This window comes from Cariama cristata, unplaced genomic scaffold (assembly GCF_000690535.1).
Source record: "Cariama cristata isolate BGI_N322 unplaced genomic scaffold, ASM69053v1 scaffold6078, whole genome shotgun sequence".
NCBI classification, from domain to species: domain Eukaryota; kingdom Metazoa; phylum Chordata; class Aves; order Cariamiformes; family Cariamidae; genus Cariama; species Cariama cristata.
The window spans coordinates 52,308-77,419 of record NW_009629343.1 but is presented as its reverse complement, the minus strand read 5'-3'; the positions used below and the strand labels follow the sequence as shown (position 1 = coordinate 77,419).

General features: G+C 40.6%; 1 protein-coding gene across 1 annotated transcript in view; it reads left to right on the top strand.

Annotated features, from left to right (window-relative positions):
• Window positions 1-1,226: 1,226 nt before the first annotated feature.
• LOC104165473 (protein kinase C-binding protein NELL1-like) overlaps window positions 1,227-25,112 on the top strand; it is a gene marked incomplete at its 3' end in the record, with an annotated part of 71,938 nt that continues 48,052 nt past the window's right edge. Inside the window, exons 1-2 of the mRNA XM_009705117.1 lie at window positions 1,227-1,347; window positions 22,401-22,551. Coding sequence (XP_009703419.1) covers window positions 1,233-1,347; window positions 22,401-22,551 — 266 coding nt within the window. The remainder of the gene's footprint in view (window positions 1,348-22,400; window positions 22,552-25,112) is intronic.

Below are 25,112 nucleotides of genomic sequence, written 5' to 3'. Positions count from 1 at the left end.
CTTTACCAGTGCTTGATCATTGCAGCCCAGGCTGCCTCCAATCTTGACATCAGTGGTGATCTCACAAATATGGAGATGCATTTCTGAAGCAATATCAAACAGTTTTGTGAGTCAGCTAAGGCTCTTAGATTACAGGATGGCATCGTTTGCCCTGCTGCTATATCTCCTCCAGGGTAATTTTGTCCAGTTGGTGTTGTAGTTTACCTCCAGCTGGCAACTAAGTCGCACCCAACCGCTCGCTCACTTCACCCCGGTGGGATGGGGGAGAGAATCGTAAGGGTAGAAGTGAGAAAACTCATGGATTGAGATAAGGACAGTTTAACAGGTAAAGCAAACCAAGGAGTTCATTCCCTACTTCCCACGGGCAGGCAGGTGTTCAGCCATCCCCAGGCAGGGCTCTGTCACATGTAATGGTGATTTGAGATGACAAACAGCATCACTCCGAATGTCCCCCCATTCCTTCTTCCCCCAGTTGGTGAGCATGATGTCATATGGTATGGGATATCCCTTGGGTCAGCTGGGGTCAGCAGTCCTGGCTCTGTCCCCTCCCAACTCCTTGTGCCCCCAGCCTCCTCACTGGTGGGTCGGGGTGAGGAGCAGAAAAGGCCTTGGTTCTGTGTAAACATGGCTCAGCTTTAACTAAAACACCCCTGAATTATCAACGCTGTTCTCAGCACAAATCCAAACCATAGCCCATACTAGCTACTGTGAAGAAAATTAACTCTATCCCAGCCAAAACCGGCACAATTGGGAAAATATATTACATTTACATTATGAGCTGTGGGGCCAGATCTGTTGGTTGTAGCTGGGTATGAAATGTGAGGGAAATTTTCAGTCCTCGCATCTCCCTGGAAATAGTGTGGCCAATAGATGAATGCTGCAAATCTCTTTCATCTTTTTGCATAGGTAGTTATGCTTTTATTTATTTATTACTCTTTAGCCTTATGAAGATAGTGGATTAATGTATCAGTTTTAGAATGTTTTAACTTGCGTGTGGTAAAATCTCTGGAAAGGAAATAGTTTAATTGAAAGAATTGGAACAGAGTATCTTCTCTTTCCTGCAGCAGAGTTACTGTCTTATAAGTAATTACTGTATACAGTGTGTGTGTGAGAGTGTGAAGGTACTAGAAATGCCTGCACTAGATATTCTTCTCCATTCTTTTCATTACCTGATTTGAAATAAAAATTGATCGATCTCTCTCTCTCTGCCCCTAACAGCTGTAGGATTTGGAATGGATCCTGACTTACAAATTGATATAATCACAGAACTGGATCTTGTGAATACAACCCTTGGGGTAACACAGGTGTCAGGACTACACAATGCCAGCAAAGCATTTTTATTCCAAGGTAAGACAAACATCCTCGATTCTCTTATCTCACTTCTATCTGCATGAACTCATAAGAGCCTTGATGCCTAAATGATTCCCTGTAATGTTGGTCTCACTTAACTGTTGCTTTCTTTTATTTTTATTTTTGGGAAATAGTCCTTGTTACTTTCCTGAAATACATATGGCATTTTGTTTTTAGCGTGCTGTCAGGTAGTTGATGTTAGAGATCTTTGAGGGAAGTATTTTTGGCTAGGTTTTCAACACTCCTCAATTTTTATTTCTAACTAATATGTCAAAGCGGTTCCAAGGCATGGACTCAGTTGTATTCTTCTGTACTTTCTCTGTGATTGTACACATGCAGAGACAGACACAGCTGAAGCTATGTAACTATGAGAAAGCATTTAATGTGTTGACACTGATTAGTAACATGTAGCAAGTCTTTCATCAACTTTGTGGAAACTGTTAAAGTGAGAAAATTGAACAGTATTTCATTTAACTGTCCAAGCTGAGTACGAGGTACAGAATAAGTCACTTTGAACTGTGATTTTTTTTTTTTTCCGTTCAATATTCTAAGATAATGCCCGTGAAGTATTTTAAAACAGTGTTAGTTTTTTTTTTGTTTTGTTTTGTTTGTTTTTTTGTATTTTTAGTGAGTGAAATTCTGGATGAATTAACAGGTTTTACCATGGACTTAAGTAAGATCCAGATTAAAAGACAACATCCCATGGGGTGGAAGCACTGAGTTGCTACAATGTGCCGCTCAGTTGCCGAGGCGAGTGGCTCTGGTGCTGGCATGATCCGCAGCGGAGCACTGCAGGGTGGTGCACAGGGGGTTTCCTGAACTGGGGGTACCTCAGCAAGAGCCAAGAGAGCGGCCAGGAGCCCACAGCTTGTGCCACAGTGGCTAATGGGACGTGGGTGGGCCCAGGAGCAATGGTGGCCAACTCTCCCCTCCGGCCCCACATCTAAAAGAAGCTCTTAGGGCGCACCAGCGACCAGAAGCGCCGCCAACAGGGCGGGCAAACAGGGCACGCCAGCAACGGCATAATATTCACTGATTTGCGGATTAATCTCCAGAAGAGGAGCATGAATTTATTCAAATAAAGATATCAATTGTTTTTCTTCTGATACCCTGACTCCAGGTTTGTGTATTGTGGACAAACAGTATTAAAGTACAGTCATTCCTCTAAGGACTGCAATCGCCTGACTTAAAATATTTTAGTATTTGCAATTGCTATTCCATGCAGCTAATCGCAACCACACTGATGAACTGTCATGGTGAGTTTTCACAGACTGGTGGTCCAAGCTGCAGAGAAGACCACGATGTGATTTTTTCAGGACACTGATTGAAACCATTGACACTGAAAGTAGCTTTGAAAGGCTAATGGTGAAGATGTTACGGATATTCAGTTCTTTTTGCCTTGGAGGTCCCCACCTGTAGTTTACAAACTTAGAGAAGACTGGTGTAAAAAAGGTACAGCTCGTTCATGGGAAGCAATTGTGAATTGTACAAAGTGAATAAACAATTAGAAGTCTGTAATTAGGTAAATAAAGCTTTTTTTTTTAGTTCCCACAACAGAAATACTTTTTGCTAATGCCCACAGGAATAGCCCTGTGCTTGGATATTGCCTCTAGTATAAAACTTCTTGGAAGAAGGCTCAGGAAAATTATTCTCTTCAGTTAAGCTCATCAGCCCTTGGGCTGGGAGAAGACTGAAGACCTTCAGTCTATTACTCCATCCTGAGAGAAGTCTGCCAAGGGTCTTTTGCTGCTGCTGTCAAACGGGATGGAACTCCAGGGCTGCCTGTTGGCTGCTTCCCTTCTTGTTCGTATCTGTTATTTGTTAAATGTCAGCAGTATGTCAGCAGCTGTATGAATTCCCTTTAACTAACAGAGGTGACTTACTTTACAACTACAGTTTGGCTGTGTGCCAGGTCCTTTGCCTGGAACCAGGAGATACTTAATTTTGATTTTTATTTTGCCATACAGTAAAACCAACAAGAACTCAGGGCAATGTATAGGCAACTGCTATGTCTAAGTTAAAGTAATACCTTTTCCCACAGAGGTTCACAAAAAAAACAAGCTACCATGACATTCCTAGAGGAGAGCAAAGACTGTAAGTTAGTGCTCAGTTTCAGAATTACTGTATCCTCTTGGACCGGCTATTCCAGTCTCCAAGATGTGGTCCTTTTCACAAAGCTTTGCTTTGATTAGTTCTTACCATATGTGAGTAATTAATGCATGCTGTGCCTCTCTGCACCACACTGCTCCAGTGTTGCCTTTGGGGCTCTGAGCAGGGGAGGACCTGCTTCACCTGGCAAGCTGATTGCTGAACGTGGAGCCACATTAGAAGATCTCTTCACTCGTAGGCTTTCACTGCTGAGGATTTCCTAGTTTAGGAAATGAGAATTGTTTGTGAGTGTATTCTTTGGTGCGCGGTTTTCATAGGGACAGTTTTGCCTGCTGCCTTTGGCAGTGTCCTTCTAGCAATGTAACAGGGCTCTGAGCTTACACAAAGGTTCCCTGTGGATCATTTTCTGTCTTGTAAGATGTATTACCTAAAATGGCTTTAGTAGAGCTGTTCAAACTGAGAGTGTTCCTTTGTGTGTCCCTAGAAGTCTACATCTTTGAGGTACAGAAATGGTATTTTTTCCCCAACCCAGACAGTTCTGTGTACAGCTGTAGTGAAATTACAGATTGTTCTCCTAAGCAAGATTTTTTTTCTGTGACTTAAACTCTTTGAAATGGAAAGCTTTATAAGTTTTGGGCATTCTTTCAGTTGCATTTAGAGGCAAAAAGAAGAAATGAAGAAAGGAGGTTGATGGGAAGACATGCACAAAAAGAAGAGAAACTATTATTCTTCATTAGATTTTTGATTGGTGATGTTAGCTCTCTTAATGTAAGTGACATACTGTTTGTTACAAAGTTTCTGGGGAGTGATGTCATGATTTAATTTATCCTAGAGAAAATGTAGGACTCTCTTCCCTGGAGAGTTAGTGATTTCAGTCCCAGACAGACTCAGTGAAGCCAGTGGAGTCTTCTGATTTTATAATAATATTGGTAGTAACAGCTGAAACTCAGATTTCCATGTGAAGCAGCTTTACAGGCAAAGAAACAACTTCAGCTCCATTGCAAATTGTGTGACAGCATGGTAGAACCAAAGTAGCAATTGAGAGATGTGGGTTGCCTTTGGGCAAGCAAATCTGTTCCTAATTCATAAAAGCATAGAAACCTAAAACTAAGTGTAGTCATCTGAGGGGTCCTGTTGGGCATGGACTTAGATTATTAGAGAATTTTAGCTGGATTTTTGATTGATCAGCTCCATTATTTGTGTGTTTCAGTTCCATTCTCTATGAAATGGGGATGAGGGAATCCCAAAAGCAGTGTTGTGTTGACAGTGTGAATTAGATGAAATGTAGGTATCTAACTCATAACTGCAGTTCTGCAAATAGTCTGACTCTTAAGATCCCTAACATTATGGTGTCAATTATTTATCTTTTATTTATTTATATGAACAAGAGTGAGGAAAAAAGTCTTTGTGTCCAGATGGGTGTTTGTAGCACGAAGGGGCGAAGGAGGGTAAGTGGAGATTCTTGACTAGAGTGCTCTTGGGGAATGGGACACCCAAGGTTCTGGTGTCTGACCCCACATCTCCTTACCTCCAACCAGGAGTCCAAAGAATTCAAGGAAACTGTTCTGGGGGCGGGTGGGAAATCTACCTCAAAGAAATGTATTGGAAATATTAATCATCCACCTAATGCATTACAATAACATCTTACAGACACTGAGTGAAAGACATCTGTAAATAGTATCTTACAAACATGACAAAATGATACTGGTATTCCTGGAAAAGGATTATAGTATAAATTTTAGTACATTAAGAAACACTGAGCCATGGCTCACTTAGTGGAGCTCAGTCCTGTTCAGTGTTTCAGATAGCAGGGAAGCAGGGTTTGTTTTGACACTGTAGGTGGAAACCTCAGCAGGATCTTGAGTTCAGTGGCAGAGAAAGGCTCTCATTATAAATAAGGCAAGAGGAGGTGCTTAACTAGTCATCTTGTTTCTAGGTGAAGTGAGCCAGTTTTTAGCCTAGCTGTTATATTATGTGATTACCTTAAGCATTCTGACTTTTGTTCTGTGCTCAGTTCTCGTTGGGGAAGTAAAATTTTATTCCTTTTACAACCTGTCAGCTATGCCCGTTTCTTTTTAATTCTTCTTCTCTCAATGTCTCTTTCGAACTAACAGAGGCATAAAGCCTTTACTTATAAAGCAGTTCCTCCAAGAAGTTTGTTAAGGCTTTGCTGTTTCCTTTCCTAGCAATCTGGCAGTATTTTTCAACTTAGTCTTTAAATTACGAATGGTCTTTTTACTATGTATAATAGTAAAATGTATAATGTAAAATAAACCACCAAGTACTGTTAAAAATATAGCTATATGTAGTCCTTTCTTCCTTGACCGTTTCTTTACGTGTGTTAAACAACCACTGGATTTATAAGAGAAACACCTGGCCCACAGCTCCTGCAGCACAGATTTCAGTCATGCTCCTTCTTCCCACTTTGTACCAGTGACTGCGGATTTATTTTCTGTACAGTCATGGTTCCAACTGGAAAGGTGAAAGAATAGCAAGTATCTTGAAGCACAGAGAATGGCAATGTTTTTATGAGAAAAGAGTGAATCTTACTGAGTTGCTGGAACAAAAAGGCTGTCCTGCTTTAGGCCAAAAGAGAGCAAAGCTGCAGTCCCAAGGGGGTAGAGTTGCCTTCCAGCAGACTCACCTGAGCTTCCAGATACGGTAAAACCATCTCTGTTGATGTTTCCTCTCAGTGTGTTATGGATCCTGATTTTTCTTTTTTTTGAGACACCTTCCTCCTTGACTTGCTAATTCCTTGCTTAGACAACAGAGTAGTTTCTAGATCCGACTGTAGGAGTCCGAGTCCTAAGAGTCAGCTTTTGCAGTGCCAAAGTTGGAAGGGTTTGATTGCTAGCCAACTTTCTACACTTTGAGATTGGTGGATAAGAAAAACTGCATAAGTTGGTCTTGTTGTCAGGAGTGGGTGCGTACCCTTTATACCAGGAATGTAAGCTCTGCTTCTGCTAGGACAGTCTTCAGGATACACTTGTGATGCCCTGGCTATGTGTGTGGGGCAGTAGCTCAGCACTGAGGTGTGCTCAGTAAATTCAAAGGCTGGGTGACTAGACTGCTACCTTCGTTCATCCGGTGTGAGCGTCTTCTTACCTCAGTCTCAGTGACCTGTGTGCTATGGCTGAGGTTTTAATCCACTTCAAGTGTTAAAGCTCAGTTATGTCAGCATAATGTGTGAGCTGCGAAGCTCAGAAAAGAGCCATGGACTGAACGAGAGGAAGCAGGTAACGGCTCAAGGACAAAACTTGCAATTACTCTGCTGGGGTGGATGGCAGGGAGGTCTGCAGCGAGTAGGAGAGAGAAACTTAAATTTTGGAGCTCAGAGCATCGGTCCCTCGTTACATGAGATAATGCAACACATGTCATTGCTTTCTGTACGATCTCTTCTGCTATGTTTATAGCAAATGCTAAGTATAAGCAGTATCATTTTTACAGAGCAGAAATCTTATGGTAGCAGAAAAACTAAGAAGGCACAACATGGGTGACTCAGAAATCTTTGTGCTGCCTTCAGCTGTCGTCAGAGAGAGTAGCTCTGGTACCTTTTCCATGCCTGGTGGTATCTGAATAGCCTGCGTTGCTGGGATGCTGGGAGGTTTCAGAGCAGCAGCGGTGCAGATCCTCTGGGCACACCTCCCTGGGCTGCCGAGGTCCTGCTCCTCCACATGCTTAGGCACAGCTGGCCAAGCTGCCACCGACCCTTGCGCTGCTGGAAAGGAAAGGAACCATTTTTTTTTTTTCCCCCTCCCAGGTATTGCCCACTGCCCACCTGGGCTTGTAGCTGAGTGCCTGTGCAGCGGCTTGCTGCTTTGCTCCAGCCAGATGAGATTTTTGCCATTTCAAAATACCCTCTCCCTGAGGTGCCAGCAGCAGGAGGAGGGGGCTGGGCTGTGCCCTGAGGAGGGGCAGTTGGAACCGGCTGGAACCGGCCCTGTCCGGCATGGGGTAGCCCCTGCCTCTCCTCACCGAGGCACCCTGCACCTCACCACAGGGTACAGGTATATGGAAACTCTGCAAGCTCCTTGAGCTTCTGAACTTTTTTTTTTTTTTTAAAAAGGGAAGAGTGAGACTTTTTTCCTCTGTTAAGTACCGTATTGTACAGGTCTGTGCTGGTTTCCACAGAGGTGGGGTGAATCTGGGGTTTTACCCTCTTGCCTGTGAGATCCCTGACCTGGGTTCCTGGGACCTCAGGTGGAAAAGGCAGCTGCCATCAAATAAAAAACCTTTGTATGTGTAAGCAAAAATAGCGTCTACATCTGAGGTGTGGGTCAGCCTCTCACCCTGATCATGAGGTAACGTTTCGGGCATTGCTGCTTCCTCGGTACTAAATTTTGACTGTTTCCCTTCTCTTTCCCCTGAGATCTCCCTTATGAGATCCTCCTCTTACCAAGGGACAGCAGAATTGGCGGTTTACTCGAAACTGATCTGCTTTTAGGACTTGCTGGCTCTGAAGGCAGCGACGGGCACCTCTGCTCACCCATGGTAGTGGCTCATGACCTGCGGCTGTGTGGAGATGGTGGGGACCAGGCCAGCATGTTTCTTCCCCCGCGATGGAGGTTTGTGGGGTGGTGAGAACTAGAGCCTAGCCAATCCCTCAGGAGCACGGGATCATGCCCTGCCCTCTGCACTCGTCCCTTGGGATGTCCTCCTGCTTTTATGACCTCCAGCCTGGCCCTCAGGAGCTGCGGCAGGTGTCCGCCATCTTGGAGAGCTGCCAGAGAGTTCCCTCAGTGCTTTCAGCCCTTTGTCAAAGCTGTTCTGCATAACATTGCTGAAATAAGAGTTAATACCAACAACTGGGCTGGCTGCACTGAAAAGGATGGAGAACAGTGTGACTTCTCTGACAGGGAAGGTTTCTGGGCTTGTGTCTGTCAGCAGGACAGACAGCAAGGTCTTGATCTCTTTTTGGGATCTTGAGTGCTTCTCCTGCTTTTCCCCACTTCCTTCCCAGACCTCTGTGGAACCTGGAAAGGAGGGGGAAATTAAGCTGGAAATTTAGGGGCAAGGGCTGGGTATGTGAAGTGATAATAGTATAGTTGGGTTGAGTGGGCTCCCCTGAGAGCCGGGGGGTGATAGAGGCTGGTGCTGGGCAGGGGATGATAAAGAGGAGTCAAATGAGATTCACTGTGACAGGCAGGGCAAGGAAACTGGGCCTCAGCTGGTGAGGTGAAGGGGAGAGAAGGGCAACAGATGTGGTGAGGAGCTGGAGGCCAAGAAGGAAGCAAGTGATGGCCAGGCAGAGGACCTGTGACAAGGTCCATGCAAGGAGTCTGGCTTGAGGGAAGGGAGTGAGGTGCAGGGATGAAAAGCATGGCAAGGGGAGCTCTGCATAGCAGTTGGGAGAAGCAGCCTGGAGAGAGAGGCAAGGGGCTAGGGCCTGGATGGGAAACCCAAGGTCTTTGTTGTTAGACTAGGTGCGTAGGACTGGGTAAAGGTTTGCTTACGGTAGAGGCAGCATTAGGGCAACATAGTAGGGAAAAGCACTGAAAGTTCAGGTTTGGTAGTGCAGTAAAGTATCTGTGAGATGTGCTAATACTTAACAAATGTTTTTGGAGGGTACAACTTGAATAATGTGGGTTTTTTATTAGTGATTTGGAACCTTAATTTTACTGTGCTTTGGTTGTTCACCTGTAAAGTTGAGGTACTAATGCCCTTTCCTCTGGTAACAATGATGTGAAAAGAATTCATTAATATTTGTAGAGGTCTCGGGTACTATGCTGGAATAATTAACTTGGTCATGGTCTATCCTGTCTTCAGAGAAGGATTTGAATACGGTAGATTTACTGGTCAAGGTGAGCCTTGAACAATAAAAATAAAGAAAAACTTCAGATCCTTGTTTGTTAAATATTTTTTACTCTTTGTTCTTTACTTTGTGCACTGAGACAGGAGCCCTCAGGAAAGCGTTGTATGATCCTGTAATTAAGAATGGTGTTGGAATGTGCATCCCTGGAGGGTTGAGCAAGGTTTGCCTGTGAGACTTTAACCCTAACTTCTGTCTAACTTGTCATTTATATTTGTTTTTTAACGTAGCTGATGTTTTAATGTGCTTTGTATACACAATGTAATTTTTTAAAAAAGAAATCATTAGGCTAAGTGTTTTTTTCCCTTTGTAAAACTGACCATTTTCAGAACAGAGAAATGATCTGGAGTTGGAATACAATGAGCTAGGAGGAGATGAGTAGGATGAATCATCTTCAACGGAGGAAATTAAAGATCACTTGAGACATAATTATTGAACAATGCTTTGAGGCTTTGAAGATACATAAACTACTGTTAACTTTGTCAGTTCCCAGAAGTAGCTTTTAAAATACTGGTATATACCCATCCAGCGTTGGCTGTTTCCACTCTTGTTTAATGTTTGAATTACGTAAAATTTATCCAGCATGTTGATGTGAAGGTGTAACTTCTAGATTCTTGCAGCATTTCTCGTTCCATATTCTCTTGTTTCAAACACCCCTATCCACACCCCAACCCCCCCAGTAAGTGCAGACTAAAATAGAAACCAAGTCACGTTAAATGACAGTGACCAATTTCTACTTTTTTTTTTTTTTTTAACATCCTGAATGTTGTCATGCTGCCTTCTGTTACTTGACATTTTTTGGGTTTTCCATCATGTCTGTAATGATTAGGAAAGAATTCTGAGCACACATTGCTTCTGTCCTTGGCAGTTATTTTTGCTTTCCTTGGAGACAATAATTGTGCTACTTGTCTATCTTCATTGCCACGGTGGTAAGTACAGAGGGGAAGTGGGATAGGCACTTCAGAGTTTCTGTAGTATGCTAAAAGCCTCGAATGCTTCTGGCAACCTGTTGAAGTCCTGTAACGAAGATAAGCAGAAAGGAAACAAAAGGTCTCTGCTCTTCAGTGGGCAGAGAGGGGGATGCAGAAATTAGTTTCTGATACTGCTAGTGAGTGTTGCATGCTTCCACACTGCGTGAGCATCTAGGTTCTTAAAATGAAAGTAAATCAATTTAGATAAAAGTAAGAATAGCAGTTTGAGTTTCTTGTATCTTCATCAGAGCAGAAATACAAGAAAAATTGTCTTTTTCCTGCAAAGGATTTTGGCAAACTGATACTCTTAAGTCATATCGTACTGCACGTAATCAGGTTTTATTAACTACTTGTTTAGTAAATGAGTATTAAACTGGAGTAAGAATATTATCCTATAACATCTTGTCACCCAGACCTGTGTGCTAGTCAGGGCCCCAGGAAATAGAGGCGAAGCAGAGTCATGCTGTCTTGAGGCAAGTCCCTGCACAGCGCTGAGTATCCCTGGGTGGAGAATCCTGCCCAAGTTCAAAACAAGTCCCTGCACCTGATACTGCAGATCCAGGTCACTGGGTGTACAGATGCTGGGGTAAAAGAGAGCAGAATTGGAGCGTTACTTGGTGCTGTTGAGTTAAAACTGCTTGAAATGCAGAGGGAGGGAAATGCAATGCTGAAGAATTGGGTTCTCGCTGTAGGCAATGAAATGAAGTGGCCCATTATGGTTGATTTTGACCCCAAGAGGGATCTCATAATTTTTGAAACAATTTTAGTAGAAATGTGTTAATATCCATTTGGTAAGAATATTTACACTCATCCTGCTTAATTAAATGACTTATAAACAGAGCTACATCTTTTACCTAAAAGGAAGTGGTTTTATTTGAAATTACTATCAACGCAAATTTGAACACATACAATGATATTTTTTTAATAAGATTTTGTACCTTTAAAAAGTACACAAAGGCAGATATAATCAGACCTAATGCAAGAGCCAGGCATGGACCATTTCCTGTGGTGAAAAACCCTGCTGTCTTGAACTACCTATCAAGAATAAAAATTAGATGCTACTTGAGGCCTCAACCTACTACTTCTATGCCAAATTCTAGATTAATCTTGCCACCTGCCGTGTGGGTGTATAAATGACACGAGAGGGACTTTTTTTCTCTTATTTTTCATTTTTGCCACATAAATGGTGTGAAGTAATCAAGTCATACTGTGCTGGTTTATGGCATTATATCATGTGATTGCCTTGCCTTTTGTGGCCTATTCAATAATACAAAATGCAGAACATTAGATTTTTTTTTCTTTTACTAGACTGGACAAAAAAATTGGTTTTGGCACCTGATGTCCTCTAAAACATTAAGCTGAATCCTTAGTTATGTAGGTTGCATACCTGCTAAAAGAGCGAAGTTGGTACTGTAATTCTGACAACAGAGATCTGTGAATCACTGTTTTGGAGCAATAAATGCTGTAGCTGAGCACTGATGTTTTGGCTTCCTAAAAATCTCTCATTACAGTCTTTCTGTCCCCCATCCTCCCTGCTTGTGTGGCAACATTTCTTACATAGTTACAGCTGAGTTTCCCATTGGTCCTCTGTGCTATAAATAGGACAAAATAGTACAGAATCACTGCAGCTGCACAGATTATTTTACTGAGTCTGTCCTCCCCTTGCATATGCGGGTGACTCCTCCTTCTGAAGCTTTGAGTTTTCCATTTGGCATCAGTGGGGACAGACACCTCCTACAGTAGACAAGTTTGTGTTGTAAAGCTTAGCTCTGTGTCATGTCCCCCTTTCTTTTCTTTTCTTTTCTCTTCTTTTTTTTTTTTTTTTTCTTTTCAGTTTTTTCATCTTTTGTAAACTGGAAGGTAGCAATGATGCTCTGAGCGTGCAGCACATGTAAAACTGGATCTTGGAGGTTAAATACTCATTGCTTCTATGATGAAAGACTATCTACAGATGGCATTCAGACCTGCCTCTGCTTCTTTCTCTCCACTTTGGCTCATTGTACATAACAATGTTGAAATTTTAAAGCCTATTCTTGGGGACTGGGAAACAGCAAAGTCAGGATCTGTGGGAGGAGAGTGGGGTTTGTGTGTGTCATAATTTTTCTTGGTCCGTGGAGGTCTCTACGGATGTACATCGTGCTGTTTGGAAAATGAAGCAGCACAGCCTTAAAACATAATACTTGTAGAATAATTTGGTAAATGCCGATGATTTGGAAACCTCCCATACTGCACTTTAAGACTTCCTTTTAAGGGAATCTACTGACAAGTTGTGGTAGGAGGACTCTGTGCAGTATTAGTTACAGTAATCTTATTAGGGAAATGGTGGAAGTTGTTTAGGTTTACTTCATCGTGAATAATTATGAAGCCAGAACAAAATAAAGTTTCTTTTTTATAATAATATTGCCCACACATTTAAAAGTCATGGTCCTCTGTATTAACTTTTTGTTCTCTGATGCTGGCAGTGCTTTCAATGTTTTTTGATGTCTTGCGAGTACCAGCTTTCAGATGGGATATTCTGCCTTTCTAGCTTTATGCCATCCTAATTGTTTCAAAATGTAGTCATTAAAAAAAAAAAAGTAAACATCATTTCTGGTGTTATTGCTAATGGCAAGAAATGCAAAAAAGGGGGAGACATGTGGCAGTTCTATTTAAATAAAAGCTTATTTTCAGAAACAAAGGCTTATGGAGCAAGAGGGAGCTCTTAGTACCCCAAGCACGTTTGCTGTTACGGATGAACCCACAGCAATGGATGCTATCAAAGTTGTCATATTTTATTCATGAGTTGTGGTATGCTTGGGTGAAATAAGAAAAGCAATGCTCCAAATCATAATTATGGTGTAAAAAGATAAAACAGTTATTATTGTGACATTTTTTGGAAAATTCTTAAATCTCTCAATTCATATAAAACTTGTGGAGAATGACTAGGTATGTTAGCTGCATTTATGATTCTTTGTGGGGGGGATGTGGAACACTTCACAAATAGAATTTATACATATTTTGGGAGAATATATAACTGTGTGCTTATGTGTGTTCCAAGAAACAAAGACAACTAGAATATTGAATATAAACGTAAAGAGGCTGACAGCAGAAATTATACTTCAGTAGAGAAGGGCTTTGACAAATGTATTATGCCTCATGCTATTATCATGCAGTTAATAAATAAAACAGACACCCAGGATTTAATTTGCTTCTACATTAACATGGAAGTGATTTTTCTGAGGGAAAGAAAACAGAAGGGAGAATTAGTTCATGAAACACGTTTGTTTAATGCTTGTACAAATTGTATATAGATAATAAAGAAAAAACATAATATTTTAGTAATGAATGAACTAAATGTTTTAAAAGTAATTAAAAGACTATTTAGAGTGTCAGGTTACTGGGAGTTTTTGAACCAAGAGAGCACTTCAGTGTATGCTTACTTTGAACTTTACAGATAATTTCATTGCCTGTGGTTGGATTATTCATGTGATAAAAAGCTTTACTAGACTGGAAATTAAAACCTTTGTGTAGGTGTAGCCAGCTCTGTTAGCTGCCATAAGTAGCATTAGGCATTGTAAGTGGAGAAACTGAGTCAGAGGTTTCTGTTTTGCTGAAACATCCCTGTTAATGAACTATTTAAAGCTAGTATTTTGATTTACATGTTTAATAATGCAGACTTTCACCAGGGAGGCAAATTCTGATTTCTGTGTGGCCTCGCTGAAGTTAGACTGGGGTTTTCAAGCAAGTCAAAATATTTTAGGCTTTCAGCTTCTCTTCTGCTTCGGTAGGATCTGGTACTTAAAATTTCTTTGAAAATCCAGGTTATGGGTAACTTGTTGACTATATCTGTCATATATGTCTTAACCTTAGGAATCCTAAAGCACTTCAAAAGTACTTGATATTACTATTTATTTTCAATACTGTTGCCATAAAGTAGGAGCAGCGTTTGTTATTACCTGTAAGAAGGAAGAGTGCTAAATGAGAAATTGGAATTATTACATATTGCTTAAAAACACAAATGGATCAATCTCTCTGCATGCTCTATTGAAAAAGCTTACATTTTGTTTCCAGATTACAAACACACTAAGGGTTATAGGGAGAGGAAGTAAGTCCAAACTACAATTAGTAGTTATTTGCAAAACTTGGCTTCTATATCTGATTTTTGGTTCTAGATGCTCCTCACCTTCTGGTACCATCTTAAGTTTCTTTTAAACAAATGCAGCTGAAGAATGTATTTTGTCAAGTTCAATATATGTTATCATTTTTTAGAAGTAATTTCTTATTTTTTGGGTCTGTGACTTTGAGCATACCTGACAATGTTTTGTAGAAGGAGAGGAAAACATTGTTTAACTTGCTTTTGCATGAAGCCAGAACAGAAACAGTGGTTTTGGGTGGCTCATTATTTTGTGTGACATTAGCATTTAATATACACCTAAAATAGATCCCCAAAGTGGACAGTACTCCTGCAAAACAGACAGCATATCGGTAATTTTTCTTAGCAATTACTGCTTTTTCCCAACGTTGCATACATTGCCACTGGCTCTGTTCAAACGTGACAGTGTCGCTAGTGTAGTCCATGCTGTTTCTGTTAAAATGTTGTCATTATTTTCCAAATTTGTAAATAGCAATCTTTAACTTTATATTCACAGTAATGTGATACCTTATCTAATATAGATAAACAGTGGAAAAGATGTTTTAATTGGTGACTTCTGAACTAATTATCTGGCAACACATGCAATTTGATTAACTCGCATGATTTGAGAGCAGATTATGTGCTTTTAGTGGTAGTGTAACTTCTGGAGTATTTCTACTAAGCATTTAATTTAAGGCATCAACCATTTTTAAATAGTCTTGATTTAAGCATGAGTCCCTTGAGGAAAAACAGAGCCTACTGGAGAAGGCAAGCCTGAGCTTAGTAGCCACTTGAAATATTTGAAACAAGTTAAAGTGGCTGCCTTGACTAACAGGTGATATGTAGCCTCAGCAAGGAGATCTCCACCATTCTCAGCAGGAGGCCTGTTGCAAAGCCATTTGGCTTACTCCAGTTTTCTGATTTTGCTCCATAACGGCCAAATGGTTTGAAGATGGCGTCAGTTGCCGCGCTATGCCTGCTGCTCGTCCTGCTGCTGCTGGAGAGATGGCTCCAGCGCTTGCCTTGGTCATTCTGTCCATTTGGGTGGAAAAGACAAGGAAGGGCCTTTGGGACCTGAAGCTCACATGCAGCGAAAGAAGGGCAGTTTCTCAATGTAGGCTTTGCTACAGCTTTCTGCCACTGTGCTTTCTCTGTCACCTAGGGCACCTTTTGCTGGCTGGAGCTTGAGAAGCGTAGGTGGCTGCTTTCTCTCTTGGCACGTATTCATTTCCAAGTCTTGTGCAATATCTGCTGCTCTGTTTGTTCCAGAGTAGTCAATTTTCCATGATTCAGTTTGAAATGCTGATAAAGCAAACAAAGGACTTAGACTCTCTGACAACTACTTAATTAACAAGAGTGTGGTCATTCTAGCTAGTGCTCAAGTCAGGCCAATTTTCAAGAAGTGAAGAGTCCAGCGTTAAGCCACTAAATCAACTAAATTATTGGTTAGGGAGAAACTGTGATTTGATAAGTAGTCTCTGTTGGATTTCTTTAGTGACTCAAAATTCTGCTCTTCCTGGCATCTGGAGTTTTAGGATTGGGTTTGCAATAGCTTCCTGGAAGGAATGAAATATATATATAATTTTAAATGTTAGATTAATTTTGTTAGGAGACACCTAGTTGTAAACTAGTTTACAAACATATATATCAAAATGACGGCAATATATGAACACATTACCAGGGTAGTTTTGCATCATGCAAAAGGAGAGTTTACACTGAATCGTACTATTTTTCCACCTTCTCTGGCAGAACTGCTTTTGCTGTATAGTCATGGGAACTTACCTTTGTAACATTAGCTATTCACCCTGGTAATTGCTCCGTCCTCTAATTTAATGAAAACCCATTAAACCGAAACAATAATTAAAATGAGACATCATCTCTGTAGGAGGTTTGCATATTAAAATCACCAAGCATTTCACTGCAGACGGATCTTATTCTTGAGAAACAGTGTTTGAAGCAACATGTAAAAAATGATTTATAATGAATAATCATAATTTAGAAAGCTGTGCTATTGAACATGATTTCCTACTGTTTATTACTGACTCCGAGTGGAGCTAGCAAGGCAAAAAGCATTTAAAATGTCTTTTCATACTGATGAGAATACCTAGAAGCAGAGATGTGCTTGTGAGAAAGCATTGTGCCCTCTTTGGTCCTTATTGGTAGCAGTTTTTAAGAGAAGGGTGAGGTGTTTTCCCCCCCTCTCTCTGGGTTGCTGGCAGGTAGGACAGGCGGTGCTGGTCCCCACTATTCCAGTGCAGGGGACCCCAGAGAGCAGTGTGGTGCCTGATCAGCACCTGAACGTAAACTTGCATTTATTTTCCCTTGGCAGTACCCCACAGTTTGCTAAAACTCATGCTTTAGCCTGGCTTGGAAGCAGTGTAGGTGGGTGGCATAGTGGATGAATTTGGGTCTGTGCTTAGGTGATGTCTGGATACACTGCTACTTGACTGGTGAGTCTCTGCAGCGTGGTGTGGGCTGTCTCAAGCCTTGGTGCTGATAGCCGAATTGGGCACCCAAAGTGCTCTGAGGGGTAGGCATGCCTATGTGACTATTCCTGTAACAGGAGCATGTGGCAAGGTCTTTTGTTTGCATTTGAGGACAGATTTTTGTGAATTTTCTCCCCACAGTTTAAAATAAATAATGGGTGCTATCTGCAGTTAACTATGTTTTGCCCATGCTAGGCAGGGGTGGACAACTACCTGGAGTGTTTCCCTGCTTGGCAGTGAAATGACTTCTTTTTGGAGAAGATCCCCATGGTTGGTGTTAGCATCCTTCTGTGAACTTTTGGATTTGTTTGTTACTTGTGTGTACTGAGGAATGGTTTTAGAGGAGCAGAAAGGAGTGGGCATCTATCCCCAGTAGTGCTTTGGGGGATGGTTGTGTGGTTTTGGTTTTTTTTTTTTTTTTTACCAGTTCTTTGAAAGATGATTTGTGGGACCAAAGTGGAGAAAGGAGTCTGCACTGGATCCCACTTGGACGTAGAGGCTTTGATGGAACATGTGTTTTCAGTGAGCAAGAAGGGTTTTGTGATGCTGTGGTGTGTTTTCAGCCTGAGCAGCTTATAGAAACTGTCTACACTGAGAGTTGCTAGTTTTGGATCCTCCTTCTACTCTTAGTTCCAGTTTTGCAAAGCTGATGACTTAAAAATGGGGTATTGTTTTTTTGGGTTTTGCCTGCCTTTTTTTTTTTTTAGAGATTTCAGTTTTATTGGATTTTACCCATAGCAGGATAAAAGCCAATATGCTGCAATATTAAGTTCTTTAATTGCTATAGCTGAAATCTGGATTCTCTGTTGTTGCAGGGTTAATTTCTGCTTGCTTGTCCAGAGTGACTGTGCAAAGGTTCTCCTGAAAGCACGTTGAAACAAATAGCTTTAAAGTGATTGAAGGTACCAATAAAGCAATGTGTTCTGCACTATATTCTCTAGCAAAGTAAGGAAGTAAAAGGAAAAGGTATTCAAGCAGACTAGGGAATGATGAAATGTTATCTGTTGCTTTAGAAAACACGGGTTGATTTAGAACTGAATTTTAGCATTTTTTTCTCTAATAGAAGCAGCTGTTAAAGAAAAATGATTTCCCAGATGGATCGGGATTCAGCTTGTAAGAACTGGTGCACATTTTTCATTGCTTAAAAATTCAGCCCAAATGGTCATGTACTTCCCTTTGTACCACAGATTGTTGACACTGTCATCAAAGTAAGTTTGGCAAGAACTTTGCCTGCTTTCCTAGCATTATCCTTTTCTTTCTCTAACTCGTTTTGTCTGCTTTTGTGTGGTGATAATTTTCTCACACTGTTTCCAGTGGAGTTGAAGCCAACTTCTCCCTTTCTCTTATTTGGGACCTCTAATATGTTCTGGACTACAAGTGGCAAAAGCCCGAGGTTTCAATTTTTAGTTGCCAGAGCTGGTGATGCATAGAACAGTGGATGCACACAGGAAGATGTGACTTGAGGACCTAAATCAGGTTTGTAAGGACTGATACTAATCCTGCGTTATTGTACCTTCTTAATTCCATTTGTCATGTAGGGCTAGTGTGTACCAAAACACCTGTACATTTCATACGTACAATGTAAGTCTTGCCCTGACATCATTGGCCCCAGAGCAGCATTACTTTTCATCTGGACCGGTCTTACAATGAAATGAAAACAAACCCATGCTAAATTAAAAATTTAAGACTTATCTTGAAAGTGCTGAAAGTAAGTATTGTGAGTAATTGCATTTAAATTTATCAAGGTGGCTGAACGTGTAAGAACTTGCTGCAACTAAGCAGGGTACTGTGGTCTTCCTCTGCAAATCCTGGCCAGAGTCGTGCCACAGCTGCTGAGGCCCTGCCTGAGCGTAGTCCTGGGTGCCGGTTCCTCTCGTAGCTCTTTTTGGCTTGGTAGGGCTGTGCTGGTCAGGGGCTGAATGAGCTCAGGTGGGACAAGGCAGCCAGGAGGAGGCAAGGAGGCATCCCTGGGATTGGGGAAGATGGCGCTGGGCTGGGAAATGTGGGATGGCAATGGCTAAATGGGTCTGTCCTGGCAAAGTGTACCATTGCTTAGTGTTTGGCACTTCTTCCTTGGACCTGTGGCTTAAAGAAAGGAATTAAAATCAAGCAACAAATATGTTCTCTGTCTGACATAGGTGTGTCTTCTGCTTCTCTGTTTTGCTAACAGCAGAAAGTTGCCTTTACTTGATGCTCTGAGATGATTTGTATCTGTTGTTCTTTCAAATAACTGTATGCTTGCTTTTTTTTGCTTGTTTAATTTTAGAAACACTCTGATATGTTTAAAAAACCCCTCCAGACAGACAGTATTTCAAATTAAGGAAATATAATCACATAGAAGGGCATATGAAAGTCATATCTTTATTTATTTATTTATTTTGCTGAGATTGCATTATCATTCAAGCATGAAGCGATGTTTCACTGAAGATTACTGTATAAACCTATATTGTTCTATATTGTGTAGGAAATATGACATTTCATTACAAGCAGACAGTTATTTTTATAGAGAGCATAAAAAGTATTTTCCCTTTCAGGCACCTGTGGTGAGGGGGTGTATGTATTCCCAATTTTTCTTTTTTTTTGAAGTGTGAAAATCAACCTGAAAATAGAAAGCTCTTATTCTAAATGGATCGTATTCCCGGTTCATTTGTATGGTGCTTTCTGCAGAAATCGAGCAAAACACGAACAGATGATATACCCAGCAATTGCGCGGTATGAGGAGGGGCACTGACAGAGCAGTGCCTGGGGACTGTCCCATGGGGCACAGGAGCTGGGGTGATGCAGTGCCGGCTGGGCCATGCTCTCAGTGAGGCCTCATGCAGCTCCTTCCCAGCATTCAGGCCCCAGGTTGGGAGCCCAGGGCTGTGCTCAGCACCCTGACAGGCCTATTGTCTCTGAAACGCCAGGTTGCCTGTCCTCTGGATCCTGGCAAGCCTCGGTGGGCTTCCCAGCGTACGAGTCCGGTCACAGGCTATCGAGTCGTGTTTACCATGTCACCATGGAACTGCTGGGAAAGTCCCCTTGTAGTTACTGAGGTTGAGTTATGAAGAACAGCGTTTCTGTAGACGTTTCTGCAAGTACATTTTTCAGTTGTCTAGCGGTGGGGGGTGTTCCTAGGCACTGGTAATGAGTAGACATACTCCAAATAAATAGCACCATACTTAGAAGTGTGTTAATTTTTAAAAGCCTAGTTATATAACTTCCTTTGTACAAATTATACTAGAATAGTGTTGCAAAGCAGTACGTAAATACTGTTTGTTGTCTAGAAGTTTAAACCCAAGATTCTGGAGTTTCAGAACTTTGGATCTTACTGATTTTAATCAACAGAGGATGAATATAAGGTGTTGCATGGGGTTTTGGTGTATTCGTGACTATGAAGAGGTGGTAGAGTATAGCACAATATTTCAAAGTATGTTTCTAACTGAAGTAGTCCGTGCATTGATTATTCATTCATGATTCTGATCAAGGAGTCCTACGTTTTTGTATAAAATTTGGTGAATAGATGGCAGGATGTGGCTTTATATCTGGGTCCTCCTATGATGAGAAAATGTTGGACTTTGCAAGGCTTGACTGAAGTTTTAACATACATGTTCCACAGACAGCACTCCTTATGCTTTCACATGAAATAATTTTTGAAAGCTTTGATAAGTCATATTTTGTTTCTGGCAATCGTGACACCTGTAGGAAAAAAATATAAAATTTTGTAAGGTACTAAGGTTCTTGACCTCCAAAACAAGGATTATTTTCTTCAACTGTCAACTCTTGGACACTTTATCTCTGAGTCTTACTTGTGCCTTGGAACTTAGTACCAATGGATTGTCTGTCTGCGTTGATAGCAAACCGGGTATCAGAGAACTTACTGGTGTGCGGGACACATAGTTTTGTATCTCCTGCATCAGCTTTTTAAAAAGAAACTAGATAGTATTTATGACCAGTAATAACACCTGCTAGGTGAAGATAGTGATACAGATAATGATATCTTAAAGACAAAAATAGTGATACAGATAATGATATCTTAAAGACAAAAATTTTCTGTGCTGGATTGTTTATATCTCCATTCCCCTTTCTGATGTCAGTGGAGACGATTTTGGTTCTTTGAAGCTTTATCCTCTGCTATGATAAAAGTGACATTGGACAGACAAATAGTTTGATGCTGTAAAGTGGGCATTATATTTATTTATCAGGTGAATTTGAGCCTCTGGCAAAGATGTTTTTTTAAATGATGACTAGTGATTTTTGATGTCTAATTTGCAGTACTTTTCAGAGTGCAAGTGTGTTATGGATTCTGAGTGTGTAGGCTCATTTGGAGGGCTTTAAGCTGCACAGGAAAAATTGAGACACCCAATTAGAAAACATGCTTGAATACTTTTTCTTTGGAGTTTGGTTTCAGTCCATGGCATTCCCTCAGTAGTTGCGTGTTTGAGTTTCAGGTTGTTTTTCAAGCCAGTCTCTCCTCTTTCTGTCTGCAAAGCCTCATTTAGTGACAGAGTGTTTTTTTCCTGCAGTGAAATTCTGAATTGTAAATCTCATCACTCCTTTGTGTGTTACAGCATTCATGCTGGGCTGGATTCTCAGGATTCAGTAGAGTTATATGGTTTTCTACCAGCTGAGAATTTGTGCCGGCATTTCTGGCTTCAAAGTAAACCTTTTGAAGGGAAGCGCACCGGGCTTCTAATTGGTTGTGACATCCAGGAACCGCAAGTGGCACAGGTCTTGCAAATGTGTGACAAAGGCCCAGCATGAGAGACATGGCAAGGGGTGGGAAGGTGAAATGCCGTGGTTTCTCCTTTTTGTCGTTAATTGTCTTTCGTAGTGATGATATATTGTGAATAAAAGGATGAGATAAAAATGAATGTGGTGGGAGATGGCGCATTTGAATCTTAGAAGATCAAATATGAGAAGGCATGCTGCCACTTGGACATCAGCAGGATTAGCGAGACTGAAATATTTCTGGCTCTGCCTGGTCAGACTGTAGTTTAATAAATATTGTATGAGCTGTCACGCTTTGCTTGTTTAAACTGAGAAATCCCTGAGAAGATAGTGGATTGCAAGTGTGTCTTGTATTTATTTCTTGGGCAGAAGCACAGCCGTATACCATTATTAGCAATAATACATCTCTGCCTTACACAGTGCAAGGACAGGTTTCCTCTGATGTACGATGGAGAGGTGGTAATGGAGTCAGTGGTAAAAACTGAAATTGGAGCTTGGTGAATTGTGTTGGGAGAGGCAGTGCTGGAGATTTCTCAGAATTTAGGAGCCTATTTATCTGACTGCAGCACACCTTATTTACAGCAACTTAATCTGCTCACAGCAGACACAAATGGCTCAGCATCCTGTTAAAAATTCTGTCAGAAAATCAGTAGCTGACCAGTTGTGAACTTGTCAAAGTGACAAGTGGGCATGCTGACAGAGATGGCATTTGGTTTTTTTTTATTGAACAAATGCAGTGGTGGAACATGGTAGATGACTCTCAAAAATAAAAAATATTGATGGGGAAATGAAAAATGTAATCTGAATCTTTCTGACTTAGCATTTTTACTCTTTTTTTAAAATAAAATTCTTAGACACAGAAAGAGAAATCCATGCGGCGCCCCATGTGAGCGAGAAGTTAATTCAGCTCTTCCGGAATAAAAGTGAGTTCACATTTCTGGCCACCCTGCAACAGAAGGCGTCGACTTCTGGAGTTATACTGTCCATCCGAGAGTTAGAGCACAGGTAAGAGGAAATTATTTCTCTCTTGTAGCAGTAGAAAAAAGATACTGAGCGCTTAGTGTCCATTTTGATAATGTATTGAAATGGTAGATGTAAAATCTGATGTATAAGTTAAAGCCTTTCTTCATAATTTGCAATTTGCTACTTTTTTCTAGTTGTTTTTTGTTATAGGAGGAATGCGTTATTTATGTATCCTGGTCTGTAAAATAACTTAAATGGAAAGATCAAAACCAATGTAGTATAGACGCAATGCACTTTGGAAGTTAAAAACCTTGTAATGCAATTTCCCTTACTAGTTTATCGTATGCACTTTGGAATCTGCTTTTCATAACAGTTAAACTTGCATGTTTCCTGCTTCACTGTGTTTTATAACATTTTAAAATAATATGTTTTCTTTTTTGAGATTCAGCAATCAAGCTATTAAGCAATTAAGCTACTTGTGCTTCGGTATAGTGATGTGTATGTTTTCTTCCTGGCATAAATATAGTATATTCTTGTTTCATATGTGTGTGTCTTTTTTTTTTTTCTTTTTTTTTCCCCTTTTTTTTGTTGTCAGTGTAGGAGGGAAAAAAAGAAGTATCCTTCATTACCTGTTAGTGGCAGACATCAGTTTGTTTAAAAAAAAAAAGTGTACCTTGTCTTACAGCTGATAATACAATTCCAGTGATCTTTTGATGTTTCAAAGTGGCTGTTGTGTCAAATAATCTCCTACTTGTAACTTTGTGAATGCTTTTTTCATAATTTCGTAGGACTTGAAGGACTTTAGTATCTAGTCTGACTTTCTGTTGTAATACAAGTAATAAGACAGTCTTTGGTTGCGCTCATTTCGAATCTAATAGCAATCATTCTGCAGCATTTCTTTTAGGGGAAAAAAAATCCTATTGGTATTTAATTTTGTTAATCATGTACATGGCACACAACTGTTAGCCCAATTTCTTGTCTTTTGTTGAGAAAGTATATGAAGGAGAAGGCAGTGGCTTTATTATGACCAAATTGCCAATGGTGGCTTTTGCCAGTGCAACAGCAGAGATGTCTGGACAAGGATAGCTAAGGGAAGGACTCTGCTGCTTCCTTATTCTATCATCATACTCTTCTGTCACGTCTACCTTCTTATTGATCTCTTTCTTTTACTTTACTCCTTCTTTCATTTTCCAGGCAATTGTTTCAATGTAGAAGAATATTGTTTTACATTACAGAAGTATCCCTCCCTCCAGCTCTTCCTGTTTTCCTTCTCTCACTCTGTCACTCCATTTGTCATTACTTTTTGATTCCTCCAAGCTTTTCCAGGCCATTGTAGCTCTCTGAAGTCATGGGTAACAGGATCAGTTTGCCATGTTAAGGGATATTTTTTTTTTTTGAGAAAGAGGATGTTGAGGAGGGCTGTTGACAGAGGAACACTGTCACATGTAGGGACACATGCATGCACTCAGCACAATCCAAGGTCAAACTAGACAGGAAGCAATGACTATACAATGCAAGGCACATGGATTTTTAGATATGGCCTCTTCTGAATTTAGCTACTTGACTCTTCTATCTTGATGGGCAGAGACAGAGGCTCGTAGAGATGTGCTATGCAGGAGTAATCTTGATTGAACAAAATGTGCTGCGGATGTCCTTCTTGGCACTGAGGTTCTTTCTAGTATTTCAAATTAGCAGACAGCTGTTTAAAAATATATATAGTTGAAGGATTGGGTGCTAGTCTCAGTTAAACCTTTGTAGTTCTGTGTAGTAACTGAGGTAGTCAGTCTGTGTAGTTCTATGTAAGAGTGGAAATGGGCATGTCCAGTGTTGCTAATGACTGCTGTTACATTCCGAATGTCAGATGGATTACTGCAATTATCCTCCTTTTCTGGACTCATTGTGTATCACTTAAAAGAGTGTCACTGCTTGTTTATCTAGTTCCTTAAGTTGCTACTTGGACCTTGATAAGGATAGTGCTTTCAAACCCTTAGGTCTGTGATGACAGAAATTAATAAAGTGGACGACAGTGGATAAAATACTTTTTAACATTGATGAAGAGTAAAGATTTGGGGCACTGCTGAAGAGGACCCTGCTTACAATATGATCAGCATAATAGCAGAACTTTCAGCCTGATATTTTTTTTGATGTTGCTCAACTGCACAGGTCACTGTAGTCTTTAATTCTATAAGTTACATATGCCAGCATAACTAGTTCAAAAGGCAGTTTTGCGTGATGTATGTAGTGGAGATGATCACCATAAGGTAATAATACATAGGATGCTTGTTTTATATTTCATTTCTCTAGTAAGTGTCAGCAGGATTTTATTTTCCATTAATAGCATGGAACTCTTAAAGTAAAGGTATTAAAATAAGATTAATACAACTTTTCTTGAAGTCAATAATTCAGATGTGCTGGGGTTTTTTATGCTAAATTGATATTTCACAACAATTAGAGATTTGCTGTTAATTTATACCATCATTTGATGGACAGGATTTATACTGCAATGATGTTAAATGCATCTTTGTTAATATTTTTATCTTGTTGAATCAGTTTAATGAAGATAAAGATTTTGTTTTCATGATCCAAATGTATTAAAATACAGC